Genomic DNA, 17,566 nt, shown 5'->3' with positions numbered 1-17,566 from the left:
TCTGTGATGGTTTGCTCTCCTAATATGGCATACAGTCCCCGTTTGACTGGCCACAGGTTCTGTGATGGTTTGCTCCCCTAATATGGCATACAGTCCCTGTTTCAATGACCACAGGTTCTGTGTTGGTTTGCTCCCCTAATATGGCATACAGTCCCTGTTTCACTGGCCACAGGTTCTGTGATGGTTTGCTCCCCTAATATGGCATACAGTCCCTGTTTCACTGGCCACAGGTTCTGTGATGGTTTGCTCCCCTAATATGGCATACAGTCCCTGTTTCACTGACCACAGGTTCTGTGATGGTTTGCTCTCCTAATATGGCATACAGTCCCTGTTTCATTGGCCACAGGTTCTGTGATGGTTTGCTCCCCTAATATGGCATACAGTCCCCGTTTGACTGGCCACAGGTTCTGTGATGGTTTGTTCCCCTAATATGGCATACAGTCCCTGTTTCACTGACCACAGGTTCTGTGATGGTTTGCTCCCCTAATATGGCATACAGTCCCTGTTTCACTGACCACAGGTTCTGTGATGGTTTGCTCCCCTAATATAGCATACAGTCCCTGTTTCACTGGCCACAGGTTCTGTGATGGTTTGCTCCCCTAATATGGCATACAGTCCCTGTTTCACTGACCACAGGTTCTGTTATGGTTTGCTCTCCTAATATAGCATACAGTCCCTGTTTCACTGACCATATCTCCCGCTCCCACAGGCCTCCGAAATGTGGAGCCATATGGCGGGTTGCACCGAAATCAGATTCTCTGTGAGGACAGCTGGCTGGTAATCTCGGGATTCATTGCTCGCTCTCTCCGCTTTTAAAGTTTGTGCCACAGTCTGAGAGTATAAGAGGCTCATTTGGTTTACCATAATGTGCGATGACTCTTCTCACTGCCATCAGGAAAGCGTCCGAGTCCATACATTCCAGGAGGTCAAGATAAACTGCCCTAGTTGTCATACATTTAAAGATTACTCCCCATCTTTTCTCGTGTCGACGACCAAGTTTTTTCACATAGGCCAAAAGCAGTGAACTCCAACTTTGGACTTGCTCGTAGCTTCTGGCATTCCATGCACTGCCTTTGGTGTTACCGGACTGCTTCTCGACCTCGAAGGATCCACACCTTTCGGGCGTACTTCTGCAAGTAGTCCATAATGGTGAAGTCTATCATCAAAGTCCTTGATCATAAGCTTCGTGATTGCATGATTTGGGTCCAACAGAACTGGATGCTTGGCATTTTCCGGTATTACTTCTGCTAGCCTCAGTCTGCCGCCTTCTCTGAGGATATCATCCTCCGCGTCATAATCTGGGTCTAATTCTATCAGTCTGCTTGTTTAGAGAATAGACTTTCTTGATCTCAGTGCTACTAGCTCCTGTGGAAAACTCTCTCCTGTACCTTATGTAATAGCACGGTTTCGGCAAGTTCCATACAGTCTACTGTGACTTGTGTGGCATCAGCCCCTTTAAGACAATGTACAGTCGCTTTGACTAATGACTCAAAAGTAGAGTGTTTCGATGCGTCCGGTAGGTTAACAACTCTATCTTGACAAACACCTGTCTTTCTCAGTTTCGTTTCAGATTTTATGGTGATTTTATCACAGGACGCAGGAGGAGATGAGGGCCACTGATCGGACGGACCGAGGAGGAAGAACGGATCACTTCGCCATTTGGAATCAACGCACATTCGTCATCGGTTCGGTTTTCTTTTGTGACATAGGCACTCTGGCCGAGACAATTACACACACACACACACACACACACACACACACACACACACACACACACACACACACACACACACACACACACACACACACACACACACACACACACACACACACACACACACACACACACTGTGTCACTTTCACCGAGGCATCTCAACATATACATACATATATAGAACACACACACTGTGTCCCTCTCACCGAGGCATTTAGTCTCCAACATATACATACAGATATAGAACACACACACTGTGTCCATCTCACCGAGGCATTTAATCACCAACATAGACATGCAGATGTGGAAAACAGACACACACACACTGTGTCACTCTCACCGAGGCAGCTAGTCACCAACATTACATACAGATATAGAACACACACACACACACACACACACACACACACACACACACACACACACACACACACACACACACACACACACACACACACACACACACACACACACACACACACACTGTGTCACTCTTACCGAGGCATTTAACTTTAGACCAATCTGTCAGATATTGAGATGTATGCTGACATGTTAGACCTAGTCGTTGTCTCTCAGAGTTAGGCATTGGAGCATTATACTCAGTGTACCGTGTAAAAACTTGAATAGTTAAAGTTTATGAGTATTGCCAGAGAAGGCAAGCAGCTAAACAACTGAACCTTTGCTTCATATGTCTTCGTACTAATCAGCGTGGAAACAGTCGCAATCCTGGAATCACCTGTTGAAAACTGTACTACATCACACAGTACCTTTCTTCACGCAACAGCTGAAGCTGGAAAGCCACATGACAGTCACTGTCCTATGCAGTTGCAATGTCCTCATCTACATCCAGCAGGTAGACGTTGGTATCACTGAGAACAGAGGCAGTCATTCTGAAAAATTGGAAACAAGAATTATTTCTAATGTACTGTTGGATGACGCACACAAATATCAACAGGATGCATCCGCAGAATTAAACTTATCTCGTCCTAGAACAGGAAGTTTTTCTTAATGTCCTCAATGGACAACATGAAATGTTAGACACCATGACAGTTCAGGTTGGATTCGAGAGTTTTAATGAATCAATCAACAACTACTGGGGTTACTAGACAGATACAAGTTGTTGATTTGCAGAAGTTTGCAGGTAGGTGGACACACATTGGAGGTATTGTGTTTCCTCTGGTTAATGTACATAGAACATTCAAAGTGTCAGGTGATACCACAAGACATTCATAGTGTCAGGTGATACCACAAGACATTCATACTGTCAGGTGATAAAACAAGACATTCATAGTGTAAGGTGATACCACAAGACATTCATAGTGTAAGGTGATACCACAAGACATTCAGAGTGTAAGGTGATACCACAAGACATTCATAGTGTAAGGTGATACCACAAGACATTCATAGTGTAAGGTGATACCACAAGACATTCATAGTGTAAGGTGATACCACAAGACATTCAAAGTGTAAGGTGATACCACAAGACATTCACAGTGTAAGGTGATACCACAAGACATTCATAGTGTAAGGTGATACCAGAAGAAGACATTCAGAGTGTCAGGTGATACCACAAGACATTCAAAGTGTCAGGTGATACCATAAGACATTCATAGTGTAAGGTGATACCACAAGACATTCAGAGTGTAAGGTGATACCACAAGACATTCATAGTGTCAGGTGATACCACAAGAAATTTATAGCGTCAGTTGATACCACAAGACATTCATAGTGTCAGGTGATACCACAAGATATTCACAGTGAAAGGTGATACCACAAGACATTCATAGTGTAAGGTGATACCACAAGACATTTATAGTGTCAGGTGATACCTGAAGACATTCACAGTGTCAGGTGATACCACAAGACATTCACAGTGTCAGGTGATACCACAAGACATTAACAGTGTAAGGTGATACCACAAGACATTCACTGTGTCAGGTGATACCACAAGACATTCACAGTGTCAGGTGATACCACAAGACATTTATAGGGTCAGGTGATACCACAAGACATTCACAGTGTCAGGTGATACCACTAGACATTCAAAGTGTCAGGTGATACCACAAGACATTTATAGTGTAAGGTGATACCACATGACATTCACAGTGTCAGGTGATACCACAAGACATTCACAGTGTCAGGTGATACCACTAGACATTCATAGTGTCAGGTAATACCACAAGACATTCAAAGTGTAAGGTGATACCACAAGACATTCAAAGTGTCAGGTGATACCACAAGACATTCATAGTGTAAGGTGATACCACAAGACATTCATAGTGTAAGGTGATACCACAAGACATTCACAGTGTCAGGTGATACCACAATACATTCAAAGTGTAAGGTGATACCACAAGACATTCATAGTGTCAGGTGATACCACAATACATTCATTGTGTAAGGTGATACCACAAGACATTCAAAGTGTAAGGTGATACAACAAGACATCCGTAGTGTCAGGTGATACCACAAGACATTCATAGTGTAAGGTGATACCACAAGACATTCACAGTGGAAGGTGATTCCAGAAGACATTCACAGTGTCAGGTTGTACCACAAGACACTACTGTGTCAGGTGATACCACAAGACATTCACAGTGTAAGGTGATACCACAAGACATTCAAAGTGTACGGTGTCACTACAAGACATTCACTGTGTCAAGTGATACCACTAGACATTCATAGTGTCAGGTGATACCACCAGACATTCATAGTGTCAGGTGATACCACAAGACATTTATAGTGTCAGGTGATACCACAAGACATTCAAAGTGTCAGGTGATACCACAAGACATTCATAGTGTCAGGTGATACCAGAAGACATTCACAGTGTTAGGTGATACCACAAGACATTCACAGTGTCAGGTGATACCACAAGACATTCACAGTGTCAGGTGATACCACAAGACATTCATAGTGTAAGGTGATGCCACAAGACATTCAAAGTGTCAGGTGATACCACAAGACATTCATAGTGTCAGGTGATACCACAAGACATTTATAGTGTCAGGTGATACCACAAGACATTCATAGTGTCAGGTGATACCACTAGACATTCACAGTGTCAGCAGATACCACAAGACATTCACTGTGTCAGGTGATACCACAAGACATTCAAAGTGTAAGGTGATACCACAAGACATTTATAGTGTCAGGTCATACCACAAGACATTCACAGTGTCAGGTGATACCACAAGACATTCACAGAGTAAGGTGATACCACAAGACATTCATAGTGTCAGGTGATACCACAAGACATTCATAGTGTCAGGTGATACCAAAAGACATTCAAAGTGTAATGTTATACCACGAGACATTCAAAGTGTAAGGTGATACCACAAGACATTCAAAGTGTCAGGTGATACCACAAGACATTTATAGTGCCAGGTCATACCACAAAACATTCACAGTGTCAGGTGATACCACAAGACCTTCACAGAGTAAGGTGATACCACAAGACATTCACAGTGTCAGGTGATACCACAAGACATTCATAGTGTAAGGTGATACCAAAAGACATTCACATTGTAAGCTGATACCACAAGACATTCACAGTGTCAGGTGATACCACAAGACATTCACAGAGTAAGGTGATACCACAAGACATTCACAGTGTCAGGTGATACCACATGACATTCATAGTGTAAGGTGATACCAGAAGACATTCATAGTGTAAGGTGATACCACAAGACATCGATAGTGTAAGGTGATGCCACAAGACATTCATACTGTCAGGTGATACCACAAGACATTCATAGTGTAAGGTGATACCACAAGACATTCATAGTGTAAGGTGATACCACAAGACATTCATAGTGTAAGGTGATACCACAAGACATTCATAGCGTAAGGTGATACCACAAGACATTCATAGTGTAAGGCGATACCACAAGACATTCACAGTGAAGAATGAGGTATGCTTTTCAAAGCGTAGGAAGGTATTGCATTCACAACGTCAGATTGTGTTGCGTAAACAACGGAAGATGGTAATGCATTCACAGCGTATCAGATGCTTGATGGGCATTTAGAAGTTGGGAGGTAACATAACAACGTAAGGTATGGATTTACAACTTCTTTAATATTTACATGGCGCGACGTTTTCTTCGCCCCTTCATCAGGTGGTCAGGTGATGAAGGGGCAAGAAGTAGCCCAGAAACGTCGCGTTGTAAATATTAAAGAAGTTGTAAATCCATACCATACGTTGTTGCATTCACACCATATGATGGTATTGCAGTCACAGTGTATGATGGTATTGCATTCGCAGTGTAGGATGGTATTGCATTCCTAATGTAGGATGGTATTGCATTCGCAGTGTAGGATGGTATTGCATTCGCATTGTATGATGGTATTGCAATCCCAATGTAGGATGGTATTGCATTCGCAGTGTAGGATGGTATTGCAATCCCAATGTATGATGGTATTGCATTCGCAGTGTATGATGGTATTGCAATCCCAATGTATGATGGTATTGCATTCGCAGTGTATGATGGTATTGCAATCCCAATGTAGGATGGTATTGCATCACAGTGTAGGATGGTATTGCAATCCCAATGTATGATGGTATTGCATTCGCAGTGTAGGATGGTATTGCAATCCCAATGTATGATGGTATTGCAATCCCAATGTAGGATGGTATTGCAATCCCAATGTAGGATGGTATTGCAATCCCAATGTAGGATGGTATTGCAATCCAAGTGTAGGATGGTATTGCAATCCCAATGTATGATGGTATTGCAATCCCAGTGTAGGATGGTATTGCAATCCCAGTGTATGATGGTATTGCAATCCCAATGTAGGATGGTATTGCAATCCCAATGTATGATGGTATTGCAATCCCAATGTATGATGGTATTGAAATCCCAGTGTAGGATGGTATTGCAATCCCAATGTATGATGGTATTACAATCCCAATGTATGATGGTATTAAAATCCCAATGTATGATGGTATTACAATCCCAATGTATGATGGTATTGCATTCGCAGTGTAGGATGGTATTGCATTCACGGTGTAGGGTGATATCACGTTTTGGATTTGTTTGTTATCTCAGTTCACCATTACCTGTTGGGTTGAATGCTAACTGTAGACAGTGCTACATTACATACTCTACTGATACGATCATTAACACGTTTATTGTTGGAGCGGAATAAGATGTATATCAGTATTATGGATGTTTCTTGCAGAGTCCGACTTCACAACAGGCAAGGAACCCTGGGAATACAGCAACTGTCAAGATCACATGTGTCCCTCCACTCCTTGTGCAGCAGCTATATAAAGTTTGACCTACCTGCATGCAGTGCCTTCACTGACCACAGACGCCGCACCAGGTACGTAGATTAGCACCTGGCACCAGAGAGTGCAGTTGATGCAGCGGGACCATTGTTACCTTCACTTGGCATTGTGGTCTTCAATTGGCATTGTTACCGTCATTTGACATTGTTAACCTTCAACTGACATTGTTACCGTCACTTGGCATTGTTACCTTCAATTGGCATTGTTACGTTATATGGGCATTGTTTCGTCTTCGCACTAAATCAGTTGTATGTATAAATGTTGTGCACATGGGCAGAATTTCAAGCATTGCATATTCCGCTGGTTGTGTTCTGGGTGGTCGTTGACATGATGTTTTCTAATGGTTGTTCCCAGGTTGGACATTCAGGTATGATGTTCTAATATGGTTGTTCCCAGGTTGGATGTTTAGGTATTATGTTCTAATATGGCTGTTCCCAGGTTGGACGTTTAGGTGTTATGTTCTAATACGGCTGTACCCACGTTGGACGTTCAGATGCTATGTTCTGATGTGGTCGTGAAAAGTTGGTGTTTACTGCTGACATGATGTCACTGTCGTGTTGTTCACACTACAGTCAAGAGATCATATACGTGTGTTCATGCTACAGTCAAGAGATCATATACGTGTGTTCACGCTACAGTCAAGAGATCATATACGTGTGTTCACACTACAGTCAAGAGATCATATACGTGTGTTCACGCTACAGTCAAGAAATGGAGTACTTGGGTTATCACTAACTCCTAGAGATGATGTACTTGGTTCCTCACTTACGCCTAAAGATGATGTACTTGGTTTCTCACAAACGCCTGAAGATGATGTACTTGGTTTCTCACAAACGCCTAAAGATGGTGTACTTGGTTTCTCACTAACTCCTAGAGATGATGTACTTGGTTCCTCACTTACGCCTAAAGATGATGTACTTGGTTTCTCACAAACGCCTAAAGATGATGTACTTGGTTTCTCACCAAGGTCAAAAGATGAAGTACTTGGTTTCTCACGAAGGCCTAAAGACGATGTACTTGGTTTCTCATCAAGGCCTAAAGATGATGTACTTGGTTTCTCACTAACGCCTAGAGACGATGTACTTGGTTTCTCACCAAGGTCAAAAGATGAAGTACTTGGTTTCTCACGAAGGCCTAAAGACGATGTACTTGGTTTCTCATCAAGGCCTAAAGATGATGTACTTGGTTTCTCACTAACGCCTAGAGACGATGTACTTGGTTTCTCACCAAGGTCAAAAGATGAAGTACTTGGTTTCTCACGAAGGCCTAAAGATGAAGTACTTGGTTTCTCACTAACGCCTAAAGACGATGTACTTGGTTTCTCATCAAGGCCTAAAGATGATGTACTTGGTTTCTCACTAACGCCTAGAGACGATGTACTTGGTTTCTCACCAAGGTCAAAAGATGAAGTACTTGGTTTCTCACGAAGGCCTAAAGATGAAGTACTTGGTTTCTCACGAAGGCCTAAAGACGATGTACTTGGTTTCTCATCAAGGCCTAAAGATGATGTACTTGGTTTCCCACCAAGGTCAAAAGATGATGTACTTGGTTTCCCACCAAGGTCAAAAGATCTTGCTTTTCCACTTCAGTCAAGAGATGAATCAGATGTTCGTTGTGCTTTAGTACAGACAAGACTTGGTTTATCACTTCAGTCAAGAGATGTACGTGGGTTTCCGTCACAGTGAAGAGATGATCCGCATGTTTCTACACTACGGCCAAGGCATGATGTACTTGGTGTCTCACCATAGGCAAGAAAAGGTGTACTTGGTTTCTCATTAAAGAGATTATGTCGTCAAGAGATAATGGACTTGGTTTCTTGCTACAGTCACGAGATGATGTACGATGTTATTCGCCACAGTCAAGAGATAATGGACTAGGTGTCTCAATACAGATAAGAAATAGCATACCTGGTATATCACCAAAATCGAGAGATGATGTACGTGGTCTCTCTTTACAAGAATCGATGTAATCAGGGGCTTAGCTACCATTATAAAAAAGCCCGGGCTTACACATGATGTTTTGCTTTGAAAGTTTGGCAAGCTCTAAATACTATTTAAATATAAACGTTTGCAACCTATCGAGCTTACACGAGTTACGCGCCTGGTAAAGGGTCTATAACGGCGAGTTGATGTACTTCGCTTCCTACTTAGGTGACCAATCCATGTACCTGGTTTAAGGTAAGGATTACGTGTTTAAAACATTATCTGCTTGTTTTGAAATATTGTTGCTACTGTGATCAAGACTGTATGATTCTCGAGTTAGTATATATTATATATACATGTATACTCGGTTTTAAATGTTCTATACAACAGCAACATTCTGAAAGGAAAACCAAGTTCTATGGATAGTGAACTTCTTTATTGCAACGAGTGCGACGTTTCGATGTAGGTACTACTGTGAGTCGAACTTAAGAATAATGCCGACCTGACATTTGAACCCGTAAATCTGAATAGCGGTGCAGTCCAATTTTCCATTAAGGGGCCGAGGGTATGTAAAGCGATAAACTGCTGTGAATCGTGTCAGTCTACTCTCGCTCTTCTGGAACGGGTTCTATTGCTATTTTGCGGTTGACGATTTCCATACACAACCCAATACAACACTCGAACTGTTTTTGTGTTTAACGATACAAAAAAAATACCAAAAGGTTAATTTCTGTCCTAGCCCAGGTTCTGTGTGTGTGAATATGTTATGGATAATACGTTTGTTCTGTTTTCTTCGAGGGGAATGAAATAACGTTATGTAAATACAAAACGGGGTACTAATAAATACATCAAACAAAGCTTAGTAATTTGATTGCCCAGTGGTAGTTTATCTGCTATTTGCTACATGTAAGTCTCTTGAATCTGCTACTCGTCATCAATATCACTGATATCACTGTCATCAGTATCGACGCCAAGTTCGATCACAAGTTTCATCCTCTAGGGCAATTTCTCGATGCCAGTAACGATCCTCAATTTCCATCACATGTCTGCAACAGTCTGACCATTCCTTCTGGTCAATAGATGACAATCGTTCTTCGCAAGCCCTCTGTACAGAAGCCATTTTGAAATCTAAATTCTAAGATCCAATCCAATTTTTCAAATTCGGCCAAAATAATTCTATGGCATTGAAATCGGCGTCATAAGGAGGTAATTGGAGAACAGTATGCCCATGGGTTTTCAGAATTTTATCGACATGATATACGGGGCCTCGCGGATGTGATTTCACAAGTGCAAGCAATTCAGCCTTCAACATTGAATGTGTGAAAGGTATATCATGCCTATGTAGCCACGAATTGATTTCATCTTTCCGACTGGCAGTTGTTGGAGCTTTGTCTATTTGTTTGCTATGGTAAGGGGCATTGTCCATCATAACTACTGAGTTTTGGGGCAGATTAGGAATAAGTTTTCTTGCAACCACTTAGAGAAATTGTTGAAATTCATTTCGTCATGGTAATCGCCACTCTTTTGTTTGGCTTTAAATATCAAAGAAGCATTAGGAATGAACCCCTCATATGTACTGCATGGACTATAATTAATCTTGGACCTGTCCCCGATGGTACCCGAATACCGCCAACTGCTCCCTCCTCATCAGTTTGCCAACATTTTGATACTGTGTGATCGGCGTGTAGCCATGTTTCGTCGATGTACACGATTGGACGGTTTTCTGTACGGTACTGGCGAATCATTCTGAGATATCTCAAACGCCATACAACCATGTCTTTTCGCTCCATTAGGACCTGTCTGTCTGAACGAGTTTTCCGCCATTTGAAACCAATTTTTCTTAAACATTTACGCATTGTTCCGTAACTCCCTGTATATCCCAAATCATCAGTAGCCATTTTCATAATGCCTGTCAGTGTTGGCATTGTCTTGGTTACTGTGTAGCAGTGTTGAATGTACTGGCGAATCATCAAAATTCAGTTTTCCCTTCGGTACGAGTACGCACTTCCCTGGGCTTGTGAACTTACTGGTACCCATCGCGGGAACGCATTTACCTTCGTTCTTTATTTTGCGCAAGGTACTGGCAGATATACCAGTAACATCGCTGGCTTTTTTGAGTGCACTGTGTGTGCTGTCGGAAATAGAACACATGTACTGAATGACATTGTAGGCAACCTCACGTGTTTGTGAATGAATGACTTGACCCCGTTTATCCAATTTAGAGTGCGACATGATAAGTTTCAAATACCTGCAGAGTTTAATACTCTTTTAACAGCCCACTTTACAAGATACTAGCATACAAATGCTCGAGCAGAAACACGACGTTTCCGAATCATTGCGTAGAACGTGATTACTGCAAGGATCACAAAATCACGTGCGCGAAGTTTTCACACCTGTTCCCCCTTCGAGTGGGTAGTGGATCAGTTCACGGCATGCTCCCCCTCTCCTTTCACAAACGCGTCTTTCGCGCACCTCATGCTAATGTTGGTTTGACAGTAACACCAATATCAAGCAAGCTGACCTCCCTGCTTGATAACGGTGTTAGTACCTACACCGAAACGTCGCACTCATTGCAATAAAGAAGTTGACTATTCATAGAACTTGGTTTTCCTTCATCTATACAACTTCTAAAATGCCTCTCAAAAAACATTCTGAAAGTTTGTGAGGCCACTTGTGAGCTTTGTTTGTCTGTTTATCCAGCATCATGAGGCTGTTCCTTGTTCTCTGCATCCTGGCTGTGAGTCGAGCTGACCTCCTGCATGACATCCTCCAGAGGGAGAAGGACGCAGGTGCGTTACACAGGGTTACATCTGTACACAGGGTTACATCTGTACACGGGGTTACATCTGTACACAGGGTTACATCTGTACACGGGGTTACATCTGTACACGGGGTTACATCTGTACACGGGGTTACATCTGTACACGGGTTACATCTGTACACGGGGTTACATCTGTACACAGGGTTACATCTGTACACAGGGTTACATCTGTACACGGGTTACATCTGTACACGGGGTTACATCTGTACACGGGGTTACATCTGTACACAGGGTTACATCTGTACACGGGGTTACATCTGTACACAGGGTTACATCTGTACACGGGGTTACATCTGTACACAGGGTTACATCTGTACACGGGGTTACATCTGTACACGGGGTTACATCTGTACACAGGGTTACATCTGTACACGGGGTTACATCACGGGGTTACATCTGTACACGGGTACAATGTTGGAAACCCATTTCCGGTGTTCCCCGAGATGATATTGCTGGAATATTGCTAAAAGTAACGTAAAACAATATTCACTGACTCACTCATAGCGTAATACCGTGTCATCTGCTTCCAGCCAGCAACTCGAATCAGATCGAGACCATCGCCAACTCTATCCAGAAGAGGAGTTTCCTGGACACGCTGAAAAATGGATTTGAAAAGTTCGGCCAAGGTACGAAAAAATAGAAAACATTTTTCTCTGGAACAGCCAGGGTCAGCAAACATGTACAGAAAAATGTTGTGGGGTTTTACTGAATGCTTGAAACACAACCAATTCAACTGACGTTCCACTAACAACTTGTCTGATAGAGGCCCTATGATATGGAGTCACGTTAATTCACATGTACTTTATCGATATATGTCTTTTCCATAATGTCGAGTATTTATAATATTTTAATTTTCATACGGGAGAACAAATAACCTTGAATTATGTTTCTGATTTCAGACATCGCAAACCTCGCCCAAAGTAAGTCTTTTCTTTCCTGTCAGCCACTGTTGCGAGCACCCGAAAGAATAGGGTAGAGCTTCATGTAAGATCCGAAAATACGCTTCACATGTTATAATCTTATAATAATGCAAGGCTTGAGGAGGAACGGTCTCATCATGAACAATGTTTATCCTAAAATAATTAGGCTTTTCGGCAGGTTAAACCGACGTGCACTCATTGCACCTGGGTGGGGATATTTACCGACAACTATGCAAATATGAATGTTGAGGAAGGTACGACTTCCGGTGTTTGCGTCAAATAGGTCGTCATCTCTGTCTGTCGGCGTTTGAATCGGATTCAACTTTCAGGGATATGGAAGATTTACTGGATTGAAATAATAGTCTGGGTTATCGCAAGATCAGTTCCTAACAGGGGAATAACTTTGACCGTCTGCAAGTGTTGGCATATATCTATATTGCCCGGCGTTTGGATATGGATCGTCATTTTGTATTGCTGCTAAAGTTGATAGAATATTAATATATTGTGCAGGTAGTGGTAGCTTTGCCTTATGATAGATACGCAAATGTCAGTGAAATAGTTATATATGGACAGTGTTTTATTGTTGACACTCCCAGAGTGCCTTGAGGTCAACAAAACGGGTACGGCCCGCGTTACGTTTCGTCGCATCCTAGTAAACCCAGTCAACAAATTATGACGAGTTTCCGCTTTTTATAAACAAACTTGACAAAGCATTCAGCTAGGACATATTCCAAAACACAACAACCGTTTCCATTTGTAATTCGTTTACAGAGGTTGTATGGTTATAACTTTACAGAGGTTGTATGGTTATAGGTTTACAGAGGTTGAATGGTTATAGGTTAAGTATTAGATATACCCACACTTTCCGAGGTGTGCCGCTCAATACCCCTACTGTTTGAGTCGTGGCCTCCGAGGCGTTAGCCGAGGAGACCACACGACTCAAACAGTAGGGTATTTGGCGACACACCGAGGAAGTATGGGTACATCTGACTTATACCTCACTTCTGGTCGAGTTACGAGTTTATTATAACACTTTATGTTCTAATTATGACAAAAATTATTTTTCTTTTCCATCTGTTTCATTTATTTTTAGCCCATTGGTTAAGACCCTCAAATGTCCCGCGTCTATAGTCTGTTTGCAGTGAAACCTACCGATCAATTTCACTTTAAACAAAAAAGTACTCAAATAAGTGAAATTAAGATTGCGAATCTCATAATTTGACCTTGCCAAATGAACATCTCAGAATTATATTCAACTTAGAATAAAATTTGTTTAACAAATGATCATAGTTTCAAATCAATATTATTGGTTTGTATTACAATTTTAGGGGGGTAAGCGCAGTAGTTGGAACAGTGAAACAAATGCCCGTGCGGTACGTAACAAGCGTTAACTTCTACCAAACCTGCATGTTCTGGGTGTTTCATTTAATGCTCATACCCCATTGTAATACAAACCAATAACAGCGCTTATAAAGTATGATCGTTTGTTAAACAACTTTTATCCTAAGCTGAATATAATTCTGATATTTAAGTGTTCAATAGGCAAGGTAAAATTATGGGGATTTGCAATCTTAGTTTCACTTTATTTGATTTACTTTTTTAAAGTGATATTCATCGGTACGTTTTCACCGCAAACAGACTATAAGAAGTCGATTGCACGCATGCACGGGCTTGCACGATTTCACACGATTTTAAACACCAGTTCGGGCGCGAGAATGACTTCAAGTAGCCCCAAATATGCGCAATATTACTGATAATTGACATTTGTATGGGCAGACCAATGCGCATGCGTTCTCTGACTCGCATGTGGCATAGAAAACATTTGGAAGATCACACGTTCGTTCGCCATGGATGCTGAAGAGTGGACAGAGGATTTTCTTTCTCAAATTGACAGTTCGTTAGCGCCACATTTCGACCTGGATGATAAGGAAGATTTTGAAAAAATCAAAATCTCAATGTGAGTCCATTGAAATAAAATTATATTTCGCCGTTTGTTGGGTCTTTATTGCTTCGGTATACCCTAATTAAAAAGTGTGACCGGTACACTTTTGACTGGTGTACCGGTCAATACACCTACACTTTTAACAAAGGAAACCATGGCAACGAGACCGGAAGTGGGGTATAACACAGGTTGTATGGTTATAGGTTTACAGAGGTTGTATGGTTATAGGTTTACACAGGTTGTATGGTTATAGGTTTACACAGGTTGTATGGTTATAGGTTTACATAGGTTGTATGGTTATAGGTTTACACAGGTTATAGGCTGACACAGGTTATATGGTTATAGGTGTACAGAGGTTGTATGGTTATAGGTTTACACAGGTTGTATGGTTATAGGTTTACACAGGTTGAATGGTTATAGGTTTACACAGGTTGAATGATTATAGGTTTACACAGGTTGTATGGTTATATGTTTACACAGGTTGTATGGTTATATGTTTACACAGGTTGTTTGGTTATAGGTTTACACAGGTTGTATGGTTATAGGTTTACATGGGTTGTATGGTTATAGGTTTACAGAGGTTGTATGGTTATAGGTTTACACAGGTTGTATGGTTATAGGTTTACAGAGGTTGTATGTTTATAGGTTTACACAGGTTGTATGGTTACAGGTTTACACAGGTTGTATGGTTATAGGTTTGACACAGGTTGTATGGTTATAGGTTTACAGAGGTTGTATGGTTATAGGTTTATAGGGGTTGTATGGTTATACAGGATTTACAGAGGTTGTATGGTTACAGGTTTACACAGGTTGTATGGATATGGAGTTTATAGAGGTTGTCAGGTTTTACACAGGCTGTATGGTTAGTTTACAGGTTTGTATGGTTATAGGTTTACACAGGTTGTATGGTTATAGGTTTACAGAGGTTGTATGGTTATAGGCTTTATACAGGTTGTATGGTTATAGGATTTACACAGGGTTGGCCAGCAGCAGCCTTCACAGAGCACATATAGGTTTACCTGGGTTGTATGGTTATAGGTTTTACACAGGTTGTATGGTTATACAGGTTGTGGGCTGGTTATAGGTTTATAGAGGTTGTATGGTTATGTAAGGTTTACAGGAGGTTGTATGGTTATAGGTTTACAGAGGTTGTATGGTTATAGGTTTACACAGGTTGTATGGTTATAGGTTTTACCTAGGTTGGGATGGTTATAGGTTTACATAAGGCTGCATGGTTATAGTTTACAGAGGTTGTATGGTTATAGGTTTACAGAGGCTGTATGGTCATAGGTTTACAGAGGTTGTATGGCTATAGGGCTTATACAGGTTGTATGGTTATAGGCTTTATAGGGTTGTATGGTTAAAGGTTGACAGAGGTTGTATGGATATAGGTTTACTACAGGTTGTGCTTGGTTATAAGTTGCTACAGGTTGTATGGCTATAGGTTTACACAGGCTAGGCTGGTTATAGGCTTTACATAGGTTGTATGGTTATAGGCCTACAGAGGGCTGTATGGTTATAGCTGTATGGTTATAGGGTTACATAGAGGTTGTATGGTTATAGGCTTACAGAGGTTGTATGGGTATATAGGCTTTACCCAGGTTGGAATGGTTATAGGTTTGCCACAGGTTGTAATGGTTATAGGTTTACAGAGGTTGTATGGCTATAGGTTTACAGTAGGTTGTATGGTTGTATAGGTTTACACAGGTTGTATGGTTATAGGCTTACTACAGGTTGTGTATGGTTATAGGCTTACACAGGTTGTATGGTTATAGGTTTACAGAGGCTGTATGGTTATAGGCTTTAGGAGGCTGTATAGTTTAGAAGCCACAGAGGTTGTATGGTTATAGGTTGACATACAGGTTGTATGGTTATCAGTTTACACAGAGGTTGCTGCCGGGTTATAGGACTTACAGGGGGCTGTATGGTTATAGAATTTACAGAGGTTGTATGGTTACAGGTTTACACAGGTTGCATGGTTATATAGGCTTCACACATAGAGGTTGTATGTTATATAGGTTTGCAACAGGTTGTATTATAAATTTACCAGGTTGTATGGTTACAGGCTTTACACAGGTTGAAAGATGGTTATAGGCTTCACAGAGGTTGTATGGTTATATGGGGGTTGACTCATCGGTTATATGGTTATAGGCTTACAGAGGTTGTATGGTTACCAGGCCAACAGGCTGATGGTTATGGAGTTTACAGAAGTTGTTTGATTATATGGACACAGAGGCTGACCATGGTTATAAGTTTACACAGGTTATAGCATTACACCAGGTTGTATGGTTATAGGAGTTTGCACCTTGGGTTGCATGGATTTGGCAGTTTGGCATGAGGTTGTAGCGGTGCATATAGTTCATAAGGAGGTCGAATAATTTATAGGATTTACAGATGTATGAACATGGAAGCCATATTTGTATGGTTATATTTCACTCCAGGTTGGCATCGTTATGCTGGATTTTACACAGGTTGTATGTGTGGTTATAAGGTTACAGGTTGCATGGTTATAGGACACAGGTTGATATGGTTATATGTTTACAGAGGTTGTAATGGTTATAGGTTTTACACAGGATTTGTATGGTTATAGTTTACAGGTTGTATGGTTATATAGTTTACAGAATTTGCTATGGGTATAGGCTTACAGGTTGTAGTTACCATATATAGGCTGGAGGCTGGTTAAGTTTACACAGGTTGTAGCATGGTTATAGGTTTGCCACCAGGTTGTATGTTTATAAAGGATTATAGTATGGTTACAGGGTTGCCACGGTTGTAATGTTTATAAGTTTACCCTAGGTTGCCGTATTTCTATAGGCTTTACATAGATTTGTATGGTTATAGGTTGTCAGAGGTTAATATGGTTATAAGCCTTACCCAGTTGAATGGTTATAGGCTTTACACAGGCTGTATGGTTATAGGTTTACAGGAGGTTATATGGTAATATCAGTTTACCTAGG

General features: G+C 41.3%; 1 protein-coding gene across 1 annotated transcript in view; it reads left to right on the top strand.

Moving 5' to 3' along the window:
* The first annotated feature begins 6,863 nt into the window (after positions 1 to 6,863).
* LOC124258542 overlaps positions 6,864 to 17,566 on the top strand; it is a 92,748-nt gene continuing 82,045 nt past the window's right edge. Inside the window, exons 1-4 of the mRNA XM_046692614.1 lie at positions 6,864 to 7,039; positions 11,627 to 11,715; positions 12,278 to 12,373; positions 12,647 to 12,667. Of these exons, the coding sequence (XP_046548570.1) occupies positions 6,864 to 7,039; positions 11,627 to 11,715; positions 12,278 to 12,373; positions 12,647 to 12,667 (382 nt within the window). The remainder of the gene's footprint in view (positions 7,040 to 11,626; positions 11,716 to 12,277; positions 12,374 to 12,646; positions 12,668 to 17,566) is intronic.

The sequence above is a fragment of the Haliotis rubra genome, unplaced genomic scaffold (genome assembly GCF_003918875.1).
Source record: "Haliotis rubra isolate DU_JTF1 unplaced genomic scaffold, ASM391887v1 Scf1174, whole genome shotgun sequence".
Taxonomy (NCBI): Eukaryota; Metazoa; Mollusca; class Gastropoda; order Lepetellida; family Haliotidae; genus Haliotis; species Haliotis rubra.
Note: the sequence above shows the minus strand (reverse complement) of the source record. Positions and strands in the feature narration are given on the sequence as shown.